This window comes from Silurus meridionalis, chromosome 2 (genome assembly GCF_014805685.1).
Source record: "Silurus meridionalis isolate SWU-2019-XX chromosome 2, ASM1480568v1, whole genome shotgun sequence".
Classification (NCBI taxonomy): Eukaryota; Metazoa; Chordata; class Actinopteri; order Siluriformes; family Siluridae; genus Silurus; species Silurus meridionalis.
The window spans coordinates 13,357,042-13,381,218 of record NC_060885.1 but is presented as its reverse complement, the minus strand read 5'-3'; the positions used below and the strand labels follow the sequence as shown (position 1 = coordinate 13,381,218).

At 36.2% G+C, this 24,177-nt stretch overlaps 1 protein-coding gene across 3 annotated transcripts in view; it reads right to left on the bottom strand.

Annotated features, from left to right (window-relative positions):
- Positions 1–1,614: 1,614 nt before the first annotated feature.
- The window catches only part of LOC124395243 (serine/threonine-protein kinase 32C-like), an 86,712-nt gene continuing 64,149 nt past the window's right edge, over positions 1,615–24,177 (bottom strand). For all 3 annotated transcript variants that reach the window (XM_046863740.1, XM_046863742.1, XM_046863741.1), the window contains 9 exons: positions 15,762–15,935; positions 9,585–9,622; positions 9,052–9,141; positions 8,801–8,904; positions 8,022–8,138; positions 5,137–5,262; positions 4,763–4,891; positions 3,714–3,781; positions 1,615–2,944 (listed from right to left, as the gene is read on the bottom strand). In XM_046863740.1, coding sequence (XP_046719696.1) covers positions 2,746–2,944; positions 3,714–3,781; positions 4,763–4,891; positions 5,137–5,262; positions 8,022–8,138; positions 8,801–8,904; positions 9,052–9,141; positions 9,585–9,622; positions 15,762–15,935 — 1,045 coding nt within the window. In that variant the 3' untranslated portion in view covers positions 1,615–2,745. The remainder of the gene's footprint in view (positions 2,945–3,713; positions 3,782–4,762; positions 4,892–5,136; positions 5,263–8,021; positions 8,139–8,800; positions 8,905–9,051; positions 9,142–9,584; positions 9,623–15,761; positions 15,936–24,177) is intronic.

Here is a 24,177-nt window from a genome sequence, read left to right as displayed (position 1 = left end):
TTTGAAGTGACCTTGAACATGAGGAGGATGCTTTATGAATAGAAATTATTATAACATACAGAGAATGCATTAACGTATCTAACTGAAGAAAATATTAATCATGTCAGAAGAAAACTAAAGACAAACACATATTTAAGTCAATTTGATTCTTTGATTTCTTATGAACAGTCAGAGCCAGTTCCCTTAAACATTTTATTATTATTTTCAGTATCATTAAAACAAACTATGAGATGCCAAATTTTTTAACAGAGTCTATTGATACATATCATGCCATCCACAATTATTTAGAGACGATGCTTTGTAATAGAGTCGAACATCTTCAGCTGATAACGTAGTCCTAGAGTATGAAAATTGGATGGCAATACAGAGCACTGATGTCACTGGTGAAGATGTCAGCATCATCCTGAAGCTTAAGAGTTCTTTTTTTTTTTCCTTTTAGTGGTAAGCATTACAAAGCAACATAGCTACAACCCTATGCTGCCTTCTCCCAAAACACCCCATTCTAGTTTCTGTAAATAGGGTTCATGCAAAAAAATAAAAATAAAAAATAAAATAATGTTTATGTATGCTATGATATCAGTATAGTAATTAATAACTTACAGTGAATGTCCACTTGAGGCTAACAACAGAATTTATTTTTAATTCCAGAAACATTCCATGTTTTGTTTTTTACTTACCACAATAAATGCTTCTTTACAAATTATTACATTGGTCCTATGCACTACTTTCACACTCCCACACATATACACACACACATGCACACACACACACACACACACACACACACACACACACACACACAGATTACGCAAATTAAACACACACATACTCGCATACCAGAAAGAGACAAATGCAAACATACAGGCACTCATTTTTAGTTAGAAATAGCTATGCAAATGGTACAAAAGCTTTGGCGTTTTTTTTTTTTGTGTGTGTGTTTTTTTGCCTACAAGTTGTGCCTGCACACTTGGAAATCAAAGTCACTGTATGAAGATATAACTTCATACATCTTTTTATTCTATTACAACTATTTCAATTAGATATTTTATTTGTATTTTTGTAAATACTTAAGTTGGATATGCTGCACCCACATAAAACTGTGGAGGAAAGGTCCTGGTCCTAGCTATGTTTTACATTATTATACAACACAAAGTTTTAAACGGTGTTGTATAAGTATGTAGAATGCTACCCAACATGTCAATGCAGCTCGATGGAATTAATTTAAAACAATGGTGTATTTATATACTATTTAATGAAATGCTACTTTAAAGAAAAGCCTCATCCGGCCCACTAGGGGGAGTGCTTCAATGCAGAATGTAGACCCCAATGGGTCACCTAAATTGCTATTTTTAAGAGTATTTATATATTTTTAATTGACAAACAAAATCTTAAACTGGCATCCTATAGAGGTCAATAAAGCTTATTCCCCTGGTGAAGTGAAACTCATCAGTAGGTCCTAAGCAGCAGGAATGGAAGAGCACTAGAGTAGTGAACTGAACACAATGAACGCACACTATGTGTGTGACCTACACTGAACATCAACTCTTTCTGGAACTAACATCTTACATGATAAACACTAACAGTCAGAAGGAGAAACACAGATCAAAGAGCCAATCACTGAACTGAGTGCTGGCCAGAAGCAGCAAGTTTATCAAGACAGAGATACAGAAATAACCAAGCCATTAACATTAACACCTTAACAACTTCTGACATAAGGTTAAGGAAGTCTCTGAAGTTAGATTTTTTTTCAATGTATTTACTTGACATACCATGAACATTTTTTTTCCCCAGACATTCAAGAACATGACAGTTGTAGTCCCATGGTCACTCAAGTCATTTCTGTAAGAGTGACAATTTTAAATCTGGCTCTTTTTTATTTAGTTGCCAAGCAATTAATCCCAGATAGCAGATGATTCCAGGCCAAATGTTGGGTTTAGGCACATTAGAGTCAGATATGACAATGGGAAGTGTGTTGTAATCCAAAAGTGGGTTTGTAAACAGCCACTTTTAAGGTTTTCCTGGCATTTGTCTGAATGGGAAAAAACCCACTGCAATAAACTAGATCTAAAGCTTGTGCAGTGTTTCAGTTTTGGACCAAAAGTGGCCCAAATGCGCTATATCATGCCTGAGATACTGTACGGTGTCATTGTGTTTGAATGTGTGCTGGATGAAAGAGGTATGTGTGTGGGTGGGCACTGGATCATCACTCACTTGCTATCTGGGAATTAGATCTATAGAAATGAACTGAATGCTTAATGACTAGTAAATAGCAGGCCACTTTCAGAGGGAGCAGCTGAAAGAGCAAACATAGCAAGTCTAAAGTTCAGAGTGTTTTTACCTATTCATAATTAATACAGAAACGGCATTCTCATTTGGCCGCCCTTGTCATGGTAACATTCTTACGGCAGAGTCCTACTGCTCTGTGTTGTCTTCATGCGTTCTTGGTGCGGCTTGTTAGTTCTAAAATGTCTACTTTACATCATGCTGTACAGATAATGTTGCATAGAAGATTGAGCTTACTCTAGAGGTCATGTAGAGAAAGAGAAAATGGAGGCCATGTCGTAATGCTCGTATGGGCAGAGCCCAACCGTGCTGAGATGAATGAAACTGGGATGGAGAAAGAGAAGATGTTTTTGGAGCCCTAATGGGGTGCACATTTTTTGTGCCAGGTGCAGTTAGGGCTTTATAGGCATGGTGAGCGCAGTGACACCTAAGAGACCAGCAGGAGGTGCTGTGCCTGTAGATCTATGAGCTGCCTGGAGATGAGCACACCGAGCCGCACATGCTCAGTTTGGAGGTCTCGGGTTCGGGCTCGGTTTCTTCATCCTCTGTCCCACCCTCTGCCTCTTCTCCCTCTCGGTCAGGGTCGCCTTCTCCTTCAACTTCTCCCTCTGCCCCCTCTCCTTCTCCCACCATGCAGCCTTCCTCCTGTCTCCTCTTCAGCCTGACACATCAAACACAAAAGTGCAATTACTGGCTGAACATTACAGTATAGTGTAAAGTGAACAAAGTCCACTTTTGCATGTGCATTTACAAACAAAAAAGTATGAAATATTTTACATACGCTCTGTGACAGAGATATTACATGGAATGGATAAGGAGCCATAAATAATGGGGCAGAGCTAAAAATAGACATAGTAACAAATTGCAGGAGAGAGGGTGTGTTAGCAGAATATGCAGCCTCTACTAAATTATAAACCAGGTATAATTTATAGCAGACACAGTGTCTGCATTGTAGCACACAGATTCTCCTGCCAATAAACAAGTGCTCTATGCTTACTATATATAATATATAATTAAGGGTGGATTTATTTAAAAGAAGTAGGTTCTAAGCTATATAGAGTGGTACTCTCAAATCTTTCAATGGAAAATCTTTTAGGTGTAAATGTGCAAATAGTTACCTTAAAAACAAATGTCGTACTTTTAATTAGCTTATAAAACTACACTACCCAAGTAAAGACCCATACTAATGGTACAGAAATGTACCCTTAAGGTCCAACCTGGTAATAAAGAAAGTTCCAATTCAGTACCTTTTGTTTGAGAATGTGCTTTTGTTTAAACAGAAAGCATAAGAGGAAACAAAAACGCAATCAAGAAGATTATACCTCTGCAAACAAAAGATGCTAAGTGCTGCGGGAAGCTTAATGAATGCATCACACAAGTTTGTTTCTTAACATCAGCCATCTTGAAAAGTATTAAACACACAGTCTCACTTTTCTCGGTTGAAGATCACAAACTCTTGCTGCACGACTTCAAGGCACTCCTGTAGATAGTCATTCTCCTGCAGAAAGCACAAAGCAGACACAGGTCAGCCTGACACACATCAAACCAGCAGCATGTACAAAACCAATCAGCACTTTCCCAGATTACAGCAGCCTCGTTCTCGCTTCACAATGCTCTCTTTACAATGCTTTTGTAGAGTACAGACTGAGACCAGTGTTTAGCTTGTTTTTTGCTTGACGTAGGCTATAAATAACATCTCGTATATCTAAAAGTGCCAGAGGGCTTAACAGCAGTAGTGAAAGCTTCATAATTTAATCATCTAGGTAATCATGGAGGATCATCTGCTCCAGAGGCTGAGAAAGTCTTGCTAGTGAAGCTATCTGTACTCCTACATTAGCTTGCATATCAGGATATACTGGCTACATTTAATAAAATGGAGATCTATTTACTTGATGATAGAGTCTATAAATAGTCAGGACTGTAATATCATTGAGAAGATATGCAGCAATAGGAAAATAGGGCTGCTCATGATAAATTTATTCACAGTCCAGGGATTATGGTAATTTTTTCCCACCTTTTATTTTCCCCTCAATATAGCCACATGCCAATTCCCTTCCCACTGCCAGCTAATACAACAGCTACAATCCAGGGAAGAAGATAGATAACATTTGCTTCCTTCAAGGCTTCCTTTCGTTTAGCACACATGGAGGAAAGCAATACCAACCTTCTTCTGAATATAGTAGCTTTAGGAATAGCTCTAATGCCACTAAGATTTACAGCTGACAGGAAGCATGTAGCACAACCAGTTGGGCTACAGACCACAGTTGGCATTGAAATTGTTGGAATTCAGAATCACAAGCTCCTGATGGTTTTGAAATAAACATTTAGATTCATTTTCAAATGTACATTATTGCCTATAAGAGAAGTTTTTATTGTCAAGCAAATATACAGACATCTAAATTAAACTTTTAATGGAGCGAGTTGATTCAAGAGATGACACTTCAAAAGTACAGCCAGGTCAGAGGTCATGCTAACTCACAGATTGGGAATCCTTGCTGTTGTCTCTTGATCTGTTCTTGGCCAGACGCTTTTTCTTCTTATGTAGCGGACGAGATTCTAAAATCATCTCTTCCAGCTCAAAGGTGGGGTCACAATGCAGGCGCCCTTTCTGTGTTCACCCACACACAACAGACAAACCAGACTGTGATGAAGAATAATAAAAAGCAATTGATTCTTCAAAAACATGAATTTATAAACCTTGAAGTATGAAGATTTAGTCATCTTATTGAGTTTGTGCCCAACTGTGTAGGTAGAGCATAATTTTTTTGTACAGTGTTTGTGTTTATGTCTGGCTATCGTGTGAGCTGTGTACTGTGTGGATGTAATGTGCGGATGTGTTTAATCGGCTCCTACATTTGGAACAAATCCAGCCTCCATCTTCTTCTCGTAGACAGCATCCCAGTTTACATCTGAGAGGTAGGGGGCTGTTTGCATGTGGGCAAGGCTGCAGAATCGATGCTCTGGATTTACTGTCAATAGCTGAAAATAAACACATCAAGCTCAATTTTTTTCTTCTATTTTTCCTGCCTACACAAACACATTGACACACAAAGGTCATACATGGCCAGTCAGAAGCTTTGAATAAACTTTATTTCTTTCTATTGGAAACAAAGATACATTAGATACACAATAAGGCATTAGGGACCCTTCATGACAAGTAAAACAAAGACTTAGGTGGGTCCCCCCACGATTATTTTAGGAACAATATATGAATTACACAACAACTCTGGACCCCCTCATAGTATGGACATGGAGTTAGTGGTGACCCAGAGTGGTGGTGTGTATATTTATTGTAGGGCAAGGTTAAAGTTGGTCTAGGGTTTGGGGTTGCATTGGATTTAGGCTACACTAGGGTTGGAGTTAGTAAAGCATAAATAAAGAATATAAAACACACCAACAATTCAATCAACCAATCAACCAACCAATCATTCACATTTTAATAAAAAAATTTATTGAAATTTGATTGTTTAATAAATTGTTTTTATTGTTTATTTATTGTTACTTCACTTAAAAAATTTCACATCAGCTTACACCGAACTACAAAATCTTGAATGACCTTTCTGCAGTTTTTTTGAGAAAAAAGGGGGTCACTGGATTGAGCTCTGGGTTACTGATCGAAAAGTTAGTATTATAGTTCAAGCCCCAGCCCCGCTAAGCTGCCACTGTTGAGCCCAGTGATGCTAAAAAATGACTGACATGTGCCCTAACCCCAGCTTTCTAACAAGAAATATAGAAGAAAACATTTAACTCTGCTGTAATATATATTTGACAAGTTAAACTTTTTTCTTTCCTCTTTCTATTTGGCCTGATTGAGAGAAAAAACGCAGCTAGCATTCTTAGCGCTATCATTTTCTTTTGTTTAGCCCTTTAAGGAAGATTTAGTCTTTTAAGCTTTAGACTTTAGTGTTTAGCAATATTTTATAGCTCTCTTCACTGTTCTATTAGATAACTCTTGCCATTTCTGCACAGCAGCCATCACACCTAGGAAATTCTAATATCTACCTAGATTTATTCTAGCCTGTATTTATCACACCTAAACAAACATGAATTGTAAAACATTTTATAGCTATGTGTTATCAACATGCTCATTTGTGTGTGTAAATGACTGGAATTACTATTAATGTATTCCTCCAATGTTGGAAAGTAGAAGTAGAATTTCAAGTAGTTTATTATTAGACTGAAATGACTTAAAATATTAATTTTATGAAATATTTTATTAAGTCACTCTCTGACTTTGTCGGACAAGGAAGTTTTGACCAAAGAGGTTTTTAGTTCTTTTCTCACTGTACTTAAATTCATGTTTGTGGTAATTGCATGTCTGCTGCAGACAAAGTGGTTAAGGGTTATGATTAAAAAACACTGGATTAAATGAACAAATGAAATAAATATGTACAATGTTATATCAAGGAAACATGCGCTCTGAACCATCTTCCAAAAAAGTGGCTTTAGAGCTCTTCCATGACATGTCTTCCTTTTGATATGCAAATAACAAACGTCACTTCTTGCCAATTCACAGCCATTCAACTCAATCTGTCACCACTGGCATTAGTCAGACAGTCTTCAGGGCCAATTAGTTTTAAATAAGAGAGCTGGAGTGATAGAGCTGAGAGATAACATGGGCCCATCTGTCTGGGGAGTGATCATAAAAAGCTATTCTGTTATTAACGGGCAGATAGAGTTATAAAAGGATGACAGCTTTCCAGGCTTATCGGGAGATACTTTATTGCACTCAAATCGCTTAGAGACGTGATTCTCAGCCCATCTGATGGGTTGCGCTATGTTATCAGGAAAATCATATCTGAGCAATTTTTGGACATGTTGCTGCTGCTGTATCCTCAGAAGGCTGAGACTGTCTTCACACAGTCCAGACAGAAGCAATCGATCTACACAGGTATGGACAAGAGAAGTGGACAACCCAGCAAAAGTGCTAAGACAGAACCTGAGACCCAGTTATAAAGGAATTCAGTAAGTGTGTGTGTGTGTGTGTGTGTGTGTGTGTGTGTGTGTGTGTGTATAAAACCTCTCCAGCACCATGGACATCTCTTTGTTTCTAACACATTCAGGTTGACCCCTTCATATTCGCTTGCACATTCTCATTATTTTTGTGCCACATTCCCTCTCTTTGTTGCTTCCTGTTTCTTTTTCCAATGCCCCATTCTCCATCTCTCTCTCTCTCTCTCTCTCTCTTCAGCTTTCTATTCACAGCCTGATTATGTATTGTATTTCTCCTTTTTTAGGTCTGGTCACCTTCGCCCATTCCTTTCCCATTATACATTAGTCTTCCAACTCTCCAGCTTTCCATCATCGCTTGCTTGGGCTCAGCCTCACTCCTACATTGCCTCATTATGTTCCTCCTTTCTGTCTCTGTGAGTTTTAAACCCACTCGCTCTCTGCTGTGTACTGTGCGCTAACCTCCTCCGTCCTCACATCCAATTAGCTTTTCCTCTCTCCGTTTATTTCCACACAGCCTTTAACAAATCTTCCCCCTGTTTATTCATCACCCCCTCACACTTACACCTTTACATCGTTAATAAAAAAATACATTGCTACTTACTTTTCCAGTACCTCTCCCTCCGCTAACGTGACTTCTCAAATGTTTTATTTTGTGTCAACATCTCTCTCAAAAGACTTATTTATGCTCTCTCTCTCTCTCTCTCTCTCTCTCTCTCTCTCTCTCTCTCTCTCTTTATCTCTCTCTCCCTCCCTCCCTCCTATCTCTCTATCTATCTCTCACTCACCTTACGCAGCAGGGAGATGAGGTCTTTGTGCCAGGAGTTACAGTACTGCACGCTGACTGTGCTGAAGAGCTGCATTAGAGACTCCACTGAGTTGTTGGCATGGATGTCATATGGCCTCTAAATGATAGTATTAAAAAGAGAGACACATCAACATAGAGCTAATAAAAGGTCAAATGTTCAAAATGTCCCTCAAATGTGCAAATAAATAAAATCTGTTATTTAATGTCATTAAAAAGTCCAACTAAGCACATATTCTTTAATTTGTGCCATTTAAATTGATTACTCAATTTAATCAATAAGTATATTGTAATAAAAAGTATATTGTATTCATTTGATTTATTTAATTTTATTTTTATTACATTTTTTAAAATATTATTTTATATATTATTTATCCAAGTAGGCATTTTATTTAAAATTGTTTAAAAAATTTAAAATGTTTATGTTTACAAATGTTATGAAAAAAAAAAAATAATATTGTGTTAATAAAAAAACGACAAGTAATTTCATGTTTTTTTATTTCTTCCCGGTAAATGTGCTGAAAATGATTCAAACCATGACTTAAAACCATGAATTTTGTGTACAGTGACAACAAATTATCTCTCAAATCAAAACAAAAGTAGCATTAATGTCCTGAGTTCAGTTCCTGTTTGACAGTTTAAGGCTAGTATATAAGTAGTGGAAAGCAATCACAGAGAGAAACAGAACAAAATGAATGTGCTGGAGCAATATAACTACCATTATATGAACTGGGGGAGGGAGGCTCTTTTAACTCCACTTACCCATCCTCGCAGGACCTCAAATATGGTGACCCCTAATGACCACCAGTCCACTTCAAACGCATAGCCAGTGCCACCACTTACAAACGACTGGAAAATCTCAGGAGCTGTAAAGGACAAGTCTGACTGTAACTTTGTAGCTTATATTTGATTGAAATATGTAAATAAAATAGCATCATATGAACAAAATATTTCAGTGATAGAGAAATAAAAAAAAAATAAAAAAATGTAATTGCTCATAGAGGATTTTGTACCCATATATGGCTTGGTTCCAGCTAAAGCCGTTGCTCTTTCTCCGTCTTTGATAATTGTAGCAATATTGAAGTCAGTCAGATGGGCATGACCTAAGGCACGACACAGTACCAGTTTAAAGCACTCCCACTCAACAACTGTTCAGGACATTCAAACCTTCTATTACACTGGTTGAATAAAGACAGATCCTTTTTAATGGATTTTCATTTTAATTGCATCTCTAGGGCAATGTGTGAACCACTTGCTGATACAGGCAGGCAAAATACTAAGAGAAAAATTCATACAGTATTTGTATTTGTAGTGTATAAAAATATAGACAAGTTATTAGTTTAATTGGAACAACTTGTCCTTGAATTTGTCTCTGAAGTATTATGGGCTGGATGACCTTAGCATGGCTTACAGTACAGAGACAGACTGTGTTACCGTCGCCATGCCTCCCAGCCTGCGGGATTGCATCTCCTACATGTTACCTTGGACCACTTCCATATGTCTACCAAGAGGTTTAGCAAAACTCCCGGATGAAGGCACTCCTTACCTTGTTCATCCAGAAGAATATTGTCTGGTTTAATATCCCTGCAAAGAAAACACAGGAAAAACATTACTCTTACATATTACACATTACATACAAAAGCTTTTGATCACTTGCATTTTTTGCAGGATTAAGCGTTATTTCATCAGTGCAATGATGATAATTACATGGAGAAAAAGAAATGTGATCAATGACCTGTGGATAGAAATATGTCTAGTTTTTCATTGTTGTGTCACCAAAAAAGGCAGGTACTATATACCATGCAAAAAATATGCAATTTTAGAGGGTTTGCTATTTCAGTTAGGCTTTATCAAAACATACAGGCCTACACTAATCCCTGTATAAGACTTTTGCTGACAATGAATATATCTACCCTGCAGGGACAAACTAATAAAACAAAGTGCTTCTACTTGGATATGCTTTTCTTTTGCGAGTGCAGTAAATATTTGTGTGTGTGCACGTGTGTGTGCGTGTGTGTGTGCTTGTGTGCTTGTGTGTGTTATGAGTTATAAAACTAAAGTGCCTTGTTGCCCTTTCCTGGTGCGAATGTTTATCTCTGAGGGGGCCTTCATAGATTTCTCTACGCCTGCTAATTGCCTGGGACACACATGCATGCTTCTAGCACACAAACATCTCACTGTGGGGTCTCAGGAACACATTGCCAACACACCTCACCATGCTACCCACACGTGCACATGCATACACAGACACACTACAGTACTTCCAACACAACTAATTAAGACAATGGTCCCACACTGCTGATAGTCAGCCAAGATAATTAGATTCATGAACACAGGATTAATATTATCCTGCTTCCTTATACCTATTCGACAGTTCACATACACACACAATTATTGTAGAATATCTGGAAAACTAAATCTTTGTGCATGCATTAAAAAAAACAAAAAAACAAAATGTTTTTGGGGAACAAGATGGTAGTCTGGAAATATAGTTTAATAAACAGAAATGCTTATATTCTTTTTAGTATGTTTAATCATTCATTCAGTTATTTTCTTTAGTAGCTGCTTTATACTTTATTCAAAATGAAACCATGAAAAACTACCCAATCTATAACATAACAAAACCCAGACTCACTAAACATTTTATTTTGTGAAAATATCTTTGATTTATCAAATATAATTTATTGTAAAAAATATAATAAATGTTTATTATAGTGATATATAGTTAAAACTTTTCTTCTCTGTAGATAGAAATGCTTAGACTAAATTTACAATACAACTAGATTTAAGAATTTTACTATTTTATTCCTGTTATTCAGTAATAAAGATATTGATACTACAGTGGATATAAAAAGTCTAAATGCACTTATGAAACTGTAGGTTTTTGGAAAATATAAAGACAGTAATAACAACATGTCAAAATGGCAGACTTGTTACATTTGTAATGTGATCTAAAAAAAAAAATCCAGAGGAAAAAAAAGGAAAATTCAACAATTAGGAACATTTAAATAAAAAACCCACAGCACCCTGACTGCATAAGTCTGCACACCCTTTCATAATGAGAGCTTGAACTGTCCTCAGAGTTCAACTGTCACATTCAAAATTAGGCATGTAGGTAAATGTCATGCTCCTGCCACCAATTAAAGTGATTCTGATTAAAACCATATAAAAGTCAGCTGTTGCTATAGTATATATTTACTTGAATGTTTGGGGTTGTATTCTAAGAGCCATGAGCCAAAAACAGTTGCCATAGAAACCGTAAGCCTTAATTGTAGAAAGATTCCAATCAGGAGAGGGATATAAAAAAAATATCAAAGACACTGAATGTGCCATGGAACACTTTTAAAGTGGAGAAAATGTGGTACCACAGGGAAATTCAGGATGACCCTCCAAAGTTGATGAGATTATGAGGAGAAAATTGATCAGGGAGGCTACCAAGAGGCCAACAACATCACTGAAAGAACAATAGGAATTTCTGAAGATACTGGTCACTCCTTGCATGTCACTACCATCTCCTGTCTCAAGTCTGGGCTGTGGGATAGGGCGGCAATTCGGAAGCCATTTATTATTCTTAAAGTAGATAATGCTAGCCCGTCTGATTGATGTGAAAATATTGTGGGTAAATGTGTTATGTAACATTTTGGCCATAATTCTAATTCTAGGTATGTTTGGCATAAATCATTCGAGGAAGAGCTGCTGCTCTTCAGCTGTGCTAGTGGCATTTGTAAAGATATATGTGAAAATGTATAGTTTCAATACAAACCCTTCTGTTCCTTGTCAAAAAAAGTGAGAACTAAGAGGAATTTCATATTTCAACATGACAATGACCCAAAGCACACATCAAAATCAACAAAAACATGATAATCAAAGTTCTGGAATATATCATTAAAGATGTAACAAGTCTGACATTTATGTTGTTAATTTTGTCTATATATTTTAAAAACCTGCAATTTTAATAAGGGTGTGTGGACTTTTTATATCCACTTTAAATAAACAATATAAGTCTTTACCGGGGGATTTTGCAATGTCTTCAGGTCTGACTATATCCACCACATTTCCTTCTTCTGCCAAAATATTTTTCGTTACGTTGCTAAATGTCAAAGGATTTCGCAGCACATCAGAAATCTGACAGGGAGAAAATTGTTCAAAGCAAAGGCATCAAAAATCCCATAATCCCTTAACACTGGGCCAGAATGAAAATATGGTATATTATCTTTTTTTCATTATTATTATTTTGTTTTAGGAATATTTTGCATGGACTAATTTTACCACTTTGGGCAACATGACATGGCAGCTAGTACTGTTGCTAGGAGACACATCTCCTCTAGTTGGTGCAACAAAATAATTGCACTGTGAAACTGATTTCCTGTCAGGAGTCCAGAGTGTGGAACAGAACAGCACACACTCTGGGGACTACCGTATGGAGTCTACGGAGCCCAAATGCAGCCTGCTGGACACCACGAGTATCCCACAGGAACAGCTCATGAAGGGAGATTCAAGAGATGGCAAGAAACATAATAATCTCTACTGGTCTGATACTAATTTCAGTTTTGTCGATTTATAAAGACATAAATAAAAGGAGAATGCTTTGTTGCTGTGATTGCAATGTTGATGGTTAAATATTGGCCCAAGCTGTGAAGTTTCTGCTGCCATATAATATGCACAGCAAATTGTCTTTGTGGCTGTTTCTGAAAGGTCATGATGATATCAGCAGGATAACCTAGTATGCCCAGTAAGGGTGAATCCCTGCTGGCAAGACATACTTAAGAAAATCAGCTCTGGCAGCTCTGTCTTATACAATAGGGTTAAGTAAAAGATAATAACACATATGATACATCACATAATAATAAATACAGTACCATTATATACTTTTAGAATAATCAATCTTATGATTCCTCACATAATAGTTAAAACCAAATAGTTAAATATCTGAGTTAAGTAATTCTTTGTAATTCTTTCTTCAGATTTACTAGTAGCAAACCTAAACACACATTGTATACTGTTAAAATGTGAGGTAATTAATTTTCCAAAAACTTTAAATTGAATCTATGTCTGCGACACCAACATACTGTACTGTGTTAAGTAGTGCACATTCCTTTTTTTCCATACACAAATGGGGTATGAGAATCAGAATCAGGATTAATGACCAAGTATGTTAAAAGTAAATTCATTCAATCATCTTCAGTAAGCTCTTTTTAGGTCAGACCCACAATAGATCTCAAGCCTACTTTGGGAACAATGGGTCACACCATAGACCTTTACCTGGACCAGTCCATTTTAAAGCACCATATATAGATATACACACATTAATTTACACATATGGGCAATTTATCATAGTAGATCTACCTATGGGAATGTTTTGGACAGTGGTCAGAAAATAGAGGGCCTATAGGAACACACATGGGACCTAAACTTGGGATCAAACTCTGGAGCTGTGAAGTGGCAAAGCTCTTTATTGCCATATGCACAACAAGTACAGTGACTTAAAGTATAGTCACATGTTTTACCTCAAGGCTACATAATGTAGAAATACACACACTTATTTGTTCATATATAAATAGTTAAACAGGGCAGAACAGTGGCATAACACAAACTAAAAAGAATAAATGAATTCATAGTACAACAGACTCTTAGCCTTGGCTCTAACTTTGTTTCTGGAATAGCTAAAGCTTTAGTTAATTCACTGTCCTGGCTTGCACTTCACCCCACAATACAACAGATGGATGACTGTAATTACAATCTTGCACAGCATCCACATCTTTCAAAATGAAGAGTAATAAAAGGGAATCAGTACTAGAGCACTAATAATGTTTGACACCAATTATAAATCCAGACTGGCCTTCAGTAAATGACCGACAAGGGCTTTGGGCTGTTTTACAGTGCTAACTTTGAGAGAAATGCAATAGACTGGTTGCAATGTTTCTGGGCCTGAAGGTAACAGAGCTACAATGGGGGAAAAAGACACAGCCTTACATAATGTAGCTGATGGTTGATAGATTGTTGAAGCTCATGGTGAATCTAAACCCACTGCATTTATCTGTAGATGTGTGTAGTCAGGGTCACCCCTGAGTCAAAGTCTATAGAAGAAGCAGCATTGCCTGAGTGACAGACAGGGATTAGAACTAATCAATGAGACTGTCAGGTTGGTGGCAGAATAATAGATGTATATTCTCTAATAGTCTCATGCGGTAGCTGGAAGTCGGGTATGCATTGTCAGAACTGCCAAGCTATTCTCCAAGACAATATTTAAATTCATCACAGGTCTTAAAATCCCTTTTTGTCAAAGAGAGTACAGATGTCAAAACCAGGGGCTGTCACAGAGCCTGTGTGTGTGTGTATGTGGAAAAAGAATGTCCCAAGCTTGTCCAATTCAGGCTATTGCGTAGTATGTTTCTGTTCTATGAATTATTAATGCAAAACACTGGCCAAGGTATGGCAAAGTTCACCAAAATATATTCTGACAAATCACATTTTCATGCAGCAGCCATCAGTTTTTTTTTTTCAGTATAAATGAGATGCTCAGGAAGGCCAAGTCAATGTGACTGGTTTCATTATGCAAAATAATATCATGCCAATGCTGATATGACTGAGTGAAATGTGAGCATGCATACCGAATTGCAGACAATGCTTCAGGGATCAGCAGCAGTTAAAAACCACCCTAAAGTCATAACCAATACCAACAGCCTAAATGTGTCTAACATGCCTTGCCAAAGTATTCTAAGCAAAACTGCTTTACCTCTGCCAACTTAAATAAAGACCATTGGTGAGCCATATTTTTCATGTATTGCCGCAGTTTTTTGGAATGATGATTGCGCTTTGACTCTACATTTTGGGTTAATGGTTTTGAACCACTTTAGTATAGCGTTTTGCTCCTTTTTTGTTCAAAGTTGAACCTCCACCCCAGTTTAAGTTTCTTGCAGATTATAACAGGTTTTCTTCTGGCAATGCCTCTGTATTTGGCAAATAACCACCTTCCCCTGCCCAGCAGATTAAAACTAGTCCTTCAGCATGGTGCTAACACCACCACCACCACCACAATGAGCAGTGTTTGTTTTACAAACAGTTTACATTACAATACACAGTTGTAACACTACAAAATAAAGAAAAATTTAAAGCTGGTCAAATCCAAATGCAGGGCATTAAAATGATCCCAATGGCAAATTGTAATTTACAGGGATGAAGGTCTCTTTTTAGTCAGTAAGAATCTGCAGAGGTTGGTTGTCTTGTCATTGCAGTTTAAGTCATGATTAATGGCCACTTAATCACACATTTTTATCTGTGCTAAATGTAGCTTAAATTAGTACATTTCAAGTTTTTAATACTCAAATCAACATGGATGTGGATGCTTTATGCAAATGTTTATTTTTTGTGAAACCAAACTCAACATAGAGCATGAAGACAAAATATTTGTCTAAATGTTTTAAAGTAGTTACAGTGTTTTAAATGACGTAAATCATCAGGACACCAAACTTTTGCTATGTTTCCACATGGACGGTTTTAATTGTTGTGTGCATCATGGCGGATTTCGGTACTTGATTTGAGACTTGGCACAAAACAAATGTCTAGTGATTAAAAAAATTTTTTATAATAATGCTGACACGTTTTTTAAAAATGCAATCTAGTTGATTTCTCAGACCAGCACAATTTCTGTATCAGTCAAAAAAGATAAGGGCACAGCTGAAATCTCACGTCAAATATACCCCCTAGTGGTTTATTAACACACCTGTGTATGATGTGCTGGCTCTGCAGGTAGTCCAGTGCCAGGGTCATCTCACACAGATAGAGCTTAACCGCATCCTCTGTGAACTGGACATTTTGCTGCAAGTGATACCTCAAATCTCCTCCCAGTAACAGGTCTACTACCATGAACATGTCCTCCTCATCCTGGAAGGAATACCTGGGACACAAGGGTCAGAGGTCACAGAGCTCAGTCACACCCCAATAAGAACAAGTAATATGTACTTACTCAAAGCGAATGCAAAAGGTCATGCATCACAAATAACATGCACGAGGTGTTGCAGAAAAAACAACATTAAAATATTTAGAAACATGCCGATTAACATAGTATAGATTAACAGAAACAGTTCTAAAAAAACTGGACATATTATGATTTTGATAAGTATCAATGCAGATTTTACAGCATTTACAGTGTTGTTTTACTGGACACCAGAACTCCTGCTATTTTTTGATCAATGTTAGGCAAGTTAAAGATGACAGTGTTCTTGTCGTGCAGCGCATAGCATAGACTAGGTAGTCACATGGATTACCAAATTGCATTGGAGTAATGGGAATAATATCAATAATAATAATAATAATATCATGGTTGACATACCACATCAGAACTGATGAAAAGCGTATATTATATATGTATTTTGCTTTGTCACCAGTTTGACTGATTATATATATATATATAGAATATGGGCTTAGAAAAGCTTCACAACATCAGCATTTAAGAATTACATTATAGTCATGTCTCACTTGATTATCATCACATAAATGGTGATCAAACATCAGACATCAGACCACTTTGCAGCAGAAATAACATATCAAATAATTTCTGATCAGCACTCCAGGAAACCAGAGTAAATGTAATACTTTTCAGCTGTGACTTAAATTAAACACACCACACCTTAATAAAAACAAAGGTACATGTACAGCACTCAGCAAACAACTGTGTTTATGCTAGCTCTCATGTTTCTTCTCAAGCTGAACAAATCCAGAATTTTCATATTCAGATAGAACAAATCAAGACTTTAAGCAAGAGTGTTAGAAACCTTCGCCAAAAGTACAACAGACGGAGAACTTCGAATCTTCAGCTGGCTTTTTTCTTGACTAAAGCCTGGATTTGTTCAGCCTGGCCATGATACAATGCTTGAACATTGTTAGTGTATTAATATTCCTTATCTATATCATAAAAGTCAACTCATTGTCATGTTTCTCAAACGATTCCTAAACAATATTTGGTAGGAAGCATTAACTTGCTAAAAGGAGCCATTGCCATTAAGTAAGGGGTGTACTTGGTTTCCAATAATTTTTAGATAGTGGTACATTTTAAAGTTACATCCACATAAAAGCCAAGTTCCTCAGCCTTTTGAGAAGTATACTCTTATACTGATTTCCCTGAACAGAAATCTACTTTATTATTATTTTCATTTTTGCATGCATCTTCACCACAAATTAAGCCATAATATTTTATATTCTGCTCACCCCGATGAAAAAATTTGCTCAAGACTTTATTTTGAGATTCCTCTCGGAATAAAGATTCAGGAGCATCCCAGATATTTGGCACCCAGTATCTCATTATAAATTACTTAAGCTTGCGTACAAATGTATTAAGCTTGCGTACATTCTGCTACAGCAAATAGTTCTTCAAGAACTTGATCTAAGCATAACATTCACAAGTTCTTCTTTGCAGAAAAGTAGCCTAGAAGGGATAGAAAAGTAAATACAAATATTTTCATGTTGTTATTTATGTTGCTTAAGGTTGAAATGTCAAAATACTTTATAGGCATAGAATCTAGAATCAAACACCTATGCACATGTGCTCGCACACACACAACGTATCATCGTATATGTAAAGAGAGTTCAGGTCTACAAAAAACGTTTCAAGAATATTTTGGACTAAAGCTTTTTTTTATCAGTTATGCAGAAAATAAATGGAGGCTCTTTTCCTCAGATTATCTAGCATTATGAAAGATATTAGGGTTTATAGTTCAGGAACAATCAACATGTCTATAAAACATATCAGCTGCACCCAGCCAGCCAAAGCCATAAAGCCGACCCTATAAAACTCCCTAGCTAGCCACCATCTAGCATAAAGCCAGCTCTATAAAATACATCAGCTAGATACAATAATACTGACCATTACAGCCCACACAGACATTCACTATAATAAAGCCTTTTCATCAAAGCAGTGGCAACATGAAAACATTTGGACAACACAAAGTTACAGCAACTACATTATTGAATAAATGGTTTAAGAGAAACTAAATTGGATAAATGGATCATTTATCCTGAGCTATAAAGATGCTTTATATGTTAAATTGGACTTGGCTCTATATAACACATTTTGAGCATTTATAATTTACTTTGTATGTCTATTTATAAAAACAATATTGTAAATACTGCCTCTCAAACTCTCATCAGGTACATTAAACCATCCACCAATCATCAGTATTCATAAGCAGAACATTATTGTTTTGTAATAATTACTAGTGTGACAAATCATTTTCTAAATATTGCTACTGCATGTAAATGTAAATCTGACAAGATTTTAGGATGAAGAGAAGAAAAATATTGCATCTTAAGCCAAAAATGAATCTTTATAATATAGCATTTAATACAATACTGTATAACAGCATACTGTAAGTAATGAAAGTTCAAGGTCTAGCTCTTAAACTGTAGCCCCAGTTGTAAGTCTATTAGCTCACTTTAGAGAATTCCATACATCAAACCAAAGATTTATTGCCTAGATCACACTTTACCCCCTGCTTAAAGTCAATTAGATTACCCCATTGCTATAGGCCAACAACTGCTGCCATATATTTCTCTTCATTAGGACAGGGAGCCATATAAAATGTATAAAAAAAGACTTTGGAGTCAGCAATGCAATGTTAAATTGGTCTAGTACATTAGCTAGTTAAAAGCAGGCATGATTAAGGGACAGAAGTTACTACATAAGTAAAATGTATTATTTTGGAACCTACTGCTGTCTTAATTTGTACACTGATTTTACTTAATGCATTAAAAACAAAACACACTAAATCAATTATGTGCAATTGCACTGACCTGTTTCCTTAACATGATGCTGAGAAGATTAAACTGTGCCTACATTCAATTTAGAGAACAGCTAGAAAATTGCCAGAAAAAGACATTACCCAATACTTATGGAGTGTTTTGTCTTTGGCTGAAAAATAAATTTGGCAGTGTTTTGATGAATAAATAATCAATTCTTTCAACTGTTTGTATTTTTCATGTCTTAGATGGCAAAGAGGCTTTCCAGATGATTAAGGAAACAGTGTTAATTGTGTCAAATGAAAAGAAAGAATTCAAAGATTTTTGGACTATTTTCCATAAATCTATAAAATATATATAAAATGGAAAATAATAAAATAAAAAAAACTATTCATCCTAATTGAAAGCCTGTCTTTAAATCCCATGCAACACATTCATTTTTCAACTGATTTTATTTGTTTATCTGTGTAAGAAATTTACAGATCAACTGTTTTCAGTTACTTTAATAGATAAATAATCAGAATTTTGATATTTTGATATTAAGCTTTCAAACCAGGCCATTTATTCAAAGAGAAGCACTAATCTGGAGAAGAATAAAAAATACCATCTCAAACGTGCTGAACATAAATCAGCGCTAAGTTCAGTCTATAATAAAGAAGTAGAAAATAGATGAAAATAAATAAACAATATCAAAGTCTAGCTGCCTCTTTGAACATCAATTCAAATCAAGTCAAGTGGCTCTTATTGTCATTTCAACCATATACATTTGGCACAGTACACAGTGAAATGAAATGTTCTCCCAGGTCCAAGATAACACATAAAACAATATAAAGTTACATAAGACAACTTAGATATAAGCAGACCTACATAGGAGACTACATAAAGTACACATGTGCAAACAGCACAACACAGAACAATACAATAATTGGAATAATTCATAATTATAATCTAAAAAAACAGATTATAATGTATCAAAGAAATGAAACAAGGCCCTCTGAAAACATGGTCAGAGTCAGAAAGATAAAGCATGATTAGACAAAACAAGACAATGGATCAATGTGAAATATAGACAAACTAGTCATGGCCTAAACACCAAACAAGTGTACACAATGTGTGAAACAATCCAATTACGAGATGAGGGGCAGAGACAGGACCAAATCAAAAACCAAAACAAACACTAGCACATGGTGCTTGTCGCTATGGAAACTGCAATGTGAGAAGGGGCATGTGTGACACGTTACTGTGACACCGACTGCCACTCTGACTCATTTGCTGATGTCAGTAGCTGTAACTGAAAGCAATGCTCAGAGATTCTTTTGTCAGGACGATTAAACTAGAAAAGAAGTTTGTCCTTCAACAAAGAATAGTATGGGGAAAAAGCTACTCTAAATTATGTCTTTCAGTGGCCCAGTTAGATTCCTGATTTAACCTCATCAATTGTCTGTGGCGAGCGCTCAAAATTGCTTTTCACTACTGCCCCTCCTACAGAAGCAGAATTGAATAAAGAGTAATGAGCCAAAACTTCTCTGAAACGCTTGTAATATCTGTGCAAGATTGCTGGTGTCATGTAACATGGTTATTCCTATATTGTGGTGTTAATTAGCAACAACATAATATTGTTTTAGATTTGTACACAAAGCTAAGGGCCTGAGATGCCCGATTCTTCATTTGGAGAAATTTGTAGTTATTTGTATGTGGCTGTTTTTAGCCATCAATTACTGAGCTATTTTTCGCTCTGCTGAGGTTCACGTGTTTTTTTGCTGTCATCCCACCCACATAAAGAAAGCCAACATAGCTCTAATGAACAGCTACGATCTGGAGCCAAACAGCTACAGCATAACTTTTCAAATCTAGTCTTATAGTCTTAAAAACTATTAAAATCATAAAAAATAAATTTACCTATTAAATGGAAATTTTTGCTATTAAAAAATACATGCAAACAACTATCTTATATTATTATAAATAATACTCAGACAAAGAAAAGACAGACTGAAAATCATATTATTGCTTTAACACAAAATAAACAAAGTATAGAATATACTGTATGTTAAAACATTAATATTAGTATGTTAGTACATTATACATAAATAAACCTAAGCAAAACCAACATCATGAATAAATAAAAAACATGGAAAGCCATACATTCTTCAAAAAAGTGAGACAATACAAATGCTAATTACAGCAATTGTGATTTAGATATGATCAGAGACATGTGACCAATAATTTGAGGGTACAGTAGCTGCTGAGAAATAAAGACGCTGTCCATAATCCTAACACAATGCAAGGCCTTTTTGAGTTCTTTGGGCTTGTTTGGAGTTGTCTTCTTCCCAGAGAGTCTCAACATGTAAAAAATATCGTAAAATATAAATCACATTTATCTTTTATTTCCTATTTTAAGATTAAAATAAACCACATGAGACAATGAAATGTAATTTTCACTGACACAAGCTTGTAGTTATAATTCATCTATTGACAAATAATTGCGCTTCCTTCTAAAATAAATGCTTAAAATGTACTATGCAGAAAATAGTGTACTTGTAGAAATAGCTTAAAATAAGATTAATAATCATATTTATTTTACTGTAATCCTATAATAGGAAGCAAACTGACTAGATTTAAGATATTTCCATTTTGTAATTGGTTTTTTTTGCAATGCACACAACCCTCACTATCAACATGATGAGCTGAATTTTAAAACAAGTGTTTTTTTTATTTGTCTAACCAGATTATATTGCTTCAGGGGAGTTCTGATTTCCTAAATGCATTTAGATGGGCATATTTTGTTTTCCTTTTGTAGCAAAGCAGTTTTGTGTGGGGTGTATGTGAGAACACTTTTCAGATAGATTTTTCGTTCTCTTGTGCCTTTTTAACCAACACATAAAAATCTTACACGGCACACTTCCAGGGACAATTAAACAATTAAACGTATAGTGTATGTATTGTGTCCCCTGCATAGTGTTAAAGCAAATACAGGTTCTGTTTATCAATCTGCTCCTTTTGTAGGAGGCTTCTTCATGTGTGAAATCTGCGCAATTCAATTCTGTCATTATGTATTTCAGAATGACATCTGGAAAATTTAACATCTTAATATCTTACTTATAAATGTGTTTGAGGAGCTTTTGCTGTCCAATAACACAACTTCAAATTATCAAAATGTACATAACATCTATACACTATATAGACAAAAGTATTACAGTACGACACCTATCTTCTTGCCATATGTGGTGCTTCCTCAGACTGTTACCACAATGTTGGAGGCACACTACTGTATACATCTTTGGATAGAGTAGCATTACATTTTCTCCTCACCATATCCCAACATGTGCCCAACTTGTGCCCTTTGCACAAAGTGAGCTTTATGATTATAGTTTACATGGGTTGTAAGGGAAGATTTTGAGTTGATTGCTATAGACATCTGACCACAACCCTGAACAACCCCTCCCTCTACATCAATACCTTACTTTACTAATGCCCTTGTGGGAAGGAATGAGAACAAATCTCCACAACCACACTACAGAATCTGCTGAAACATCTCCCCAGAAGAGTGGATTACACTATAAAAGCAAATGGGGACTAAATGTTGGATGTGATGTTTAAAAAGCACACATGAATCCTATGGTCAGGTGTCCACAAACGTTTGTTTTTTATAGTGTATTTAGCACATGCATACACAGATCATATCAACCAGGGGTCTGCAGTCTAATACTTACGTGATCTGAAAAACATGAGAGCCTAAAAGCATCTTTGCTCTTAATCACAGTAAGAGCAGACAGGAGGAGGACAAACGATGGTGGCCGTTGACTATAAACTAAATCCTTCAAAGTGACCTGCACATCCTCACATTAAAGACAATATGAAAAAATTAATTGTGTCCTTTTCAGTTAAAAAGAGCATGACTAGACTGAAGTGGCCATGACATTTATTTAGGTCTAGGTTAAGAGTGGGTCAGGAATACATTTCTCCAAAATCATTGCCAATTGTCTTCAGGCACAGTAATACAAATTTGACCTCATCTACAAGGGCCATCACCAAGGTAATGTTTTACCAGCTAATAAGCATTTGGGCACATGTTTTATAAAGCAAAAAATAAATGATGTGTCATTTATTTTGACACAATGATGTGTCAAATATGGGACATAAAGACAAGAAATAAGCCACATATTTATCCTGGTTCCCCATGTTGGTGTAATGAGTATAATGAGGAAACATGTTGCACATACAAGCTTTATGTTCAAACCATCGTTGACTAAGTATAATTTAAATGTATATTTTTTTATATAATTTATAGCACACCGAAATAGGAACTATGTGACTTAGTCCACTTTTGTATACTTAATTTAAGATATGTATTACATGCCTATTTTGATGTATTACAATCACACAGCTTACATGTTCAAAATGGATCATTTATTCAAAATTGTGTTCTGCAAAACTGCATGAAAGGACTACACAGTTCTCAATGTGAACAAAACTTTAAAAAGTCAGGATTCAACATTTTCAAATCTAGTGGGGAAATCAAACTGTCAACGTTTATGGATCATCACGCTCTAGTCTGTTCTCTAACAAATCCCTTATGTGCTTGCTTACATTTAAAGGTTTACAAATAAGTGGGGTAATCAGGGACAGTGTGAGGCTTAAAGGACACAATATTGTTCGAGCAAATTTCTAGGTCAGGCTTAGAGACAGTCAAGAGGGTCTGAAGGGATGTAGTGAGGGGTCTTCTCTAGCAAGATACAGAGAGAGAAAAAGAGAGAGAGAGATATGGAGAAAGAAAGGGGGAGAGAGAGGAGAGAGGAGAGAGAGAGAGAGAGGGGGCTACTGGGCTGGAAAGAGTTTGAGAGGCAGACTGAAATAATAAGGACATGATGACAAATGAGCATGGGATGGGGGTGCAGAGAAAGTGAGAGAGAGAAAGAAAAGAGAGAGGGAAAGAAAGAGAAAGAAAAAGGGGAAAAAAGTAAATGTGATAGAGAGACAGAGAGAGGGCATTGCATTTGCCTGGAATATGCGCAGTGCCCCAGAAAACAGTCAGAGGAAGCTTGGCAATGGGCAGAGACGAGCAACTCGATCAGACCACACATGCACGCACCCACGGGCACACACACACACACACACAAAATAATTCCTTTTGGTCTTGCCCTCACAGTACTGTAAGAGGTTTCCCCTCCCACTTCCATCTCTCCTCTGGCCTTATTCTACAAGGTGCACTTCTAAAGCATCGTCCTGAATGATCTTCAAAACTAAAGTAGCCACTGCAAAGATATTAAATGCTGCAGAATTGAGGGCAGTGTCCTCTATGAAGAGCACATACACTACCTGATTGACCAGATCAGGTGTCCACACCATCCTTAACATAAAAATATATGACACAAATATACAGTATACCCTGTGTTACTCTCCACTAA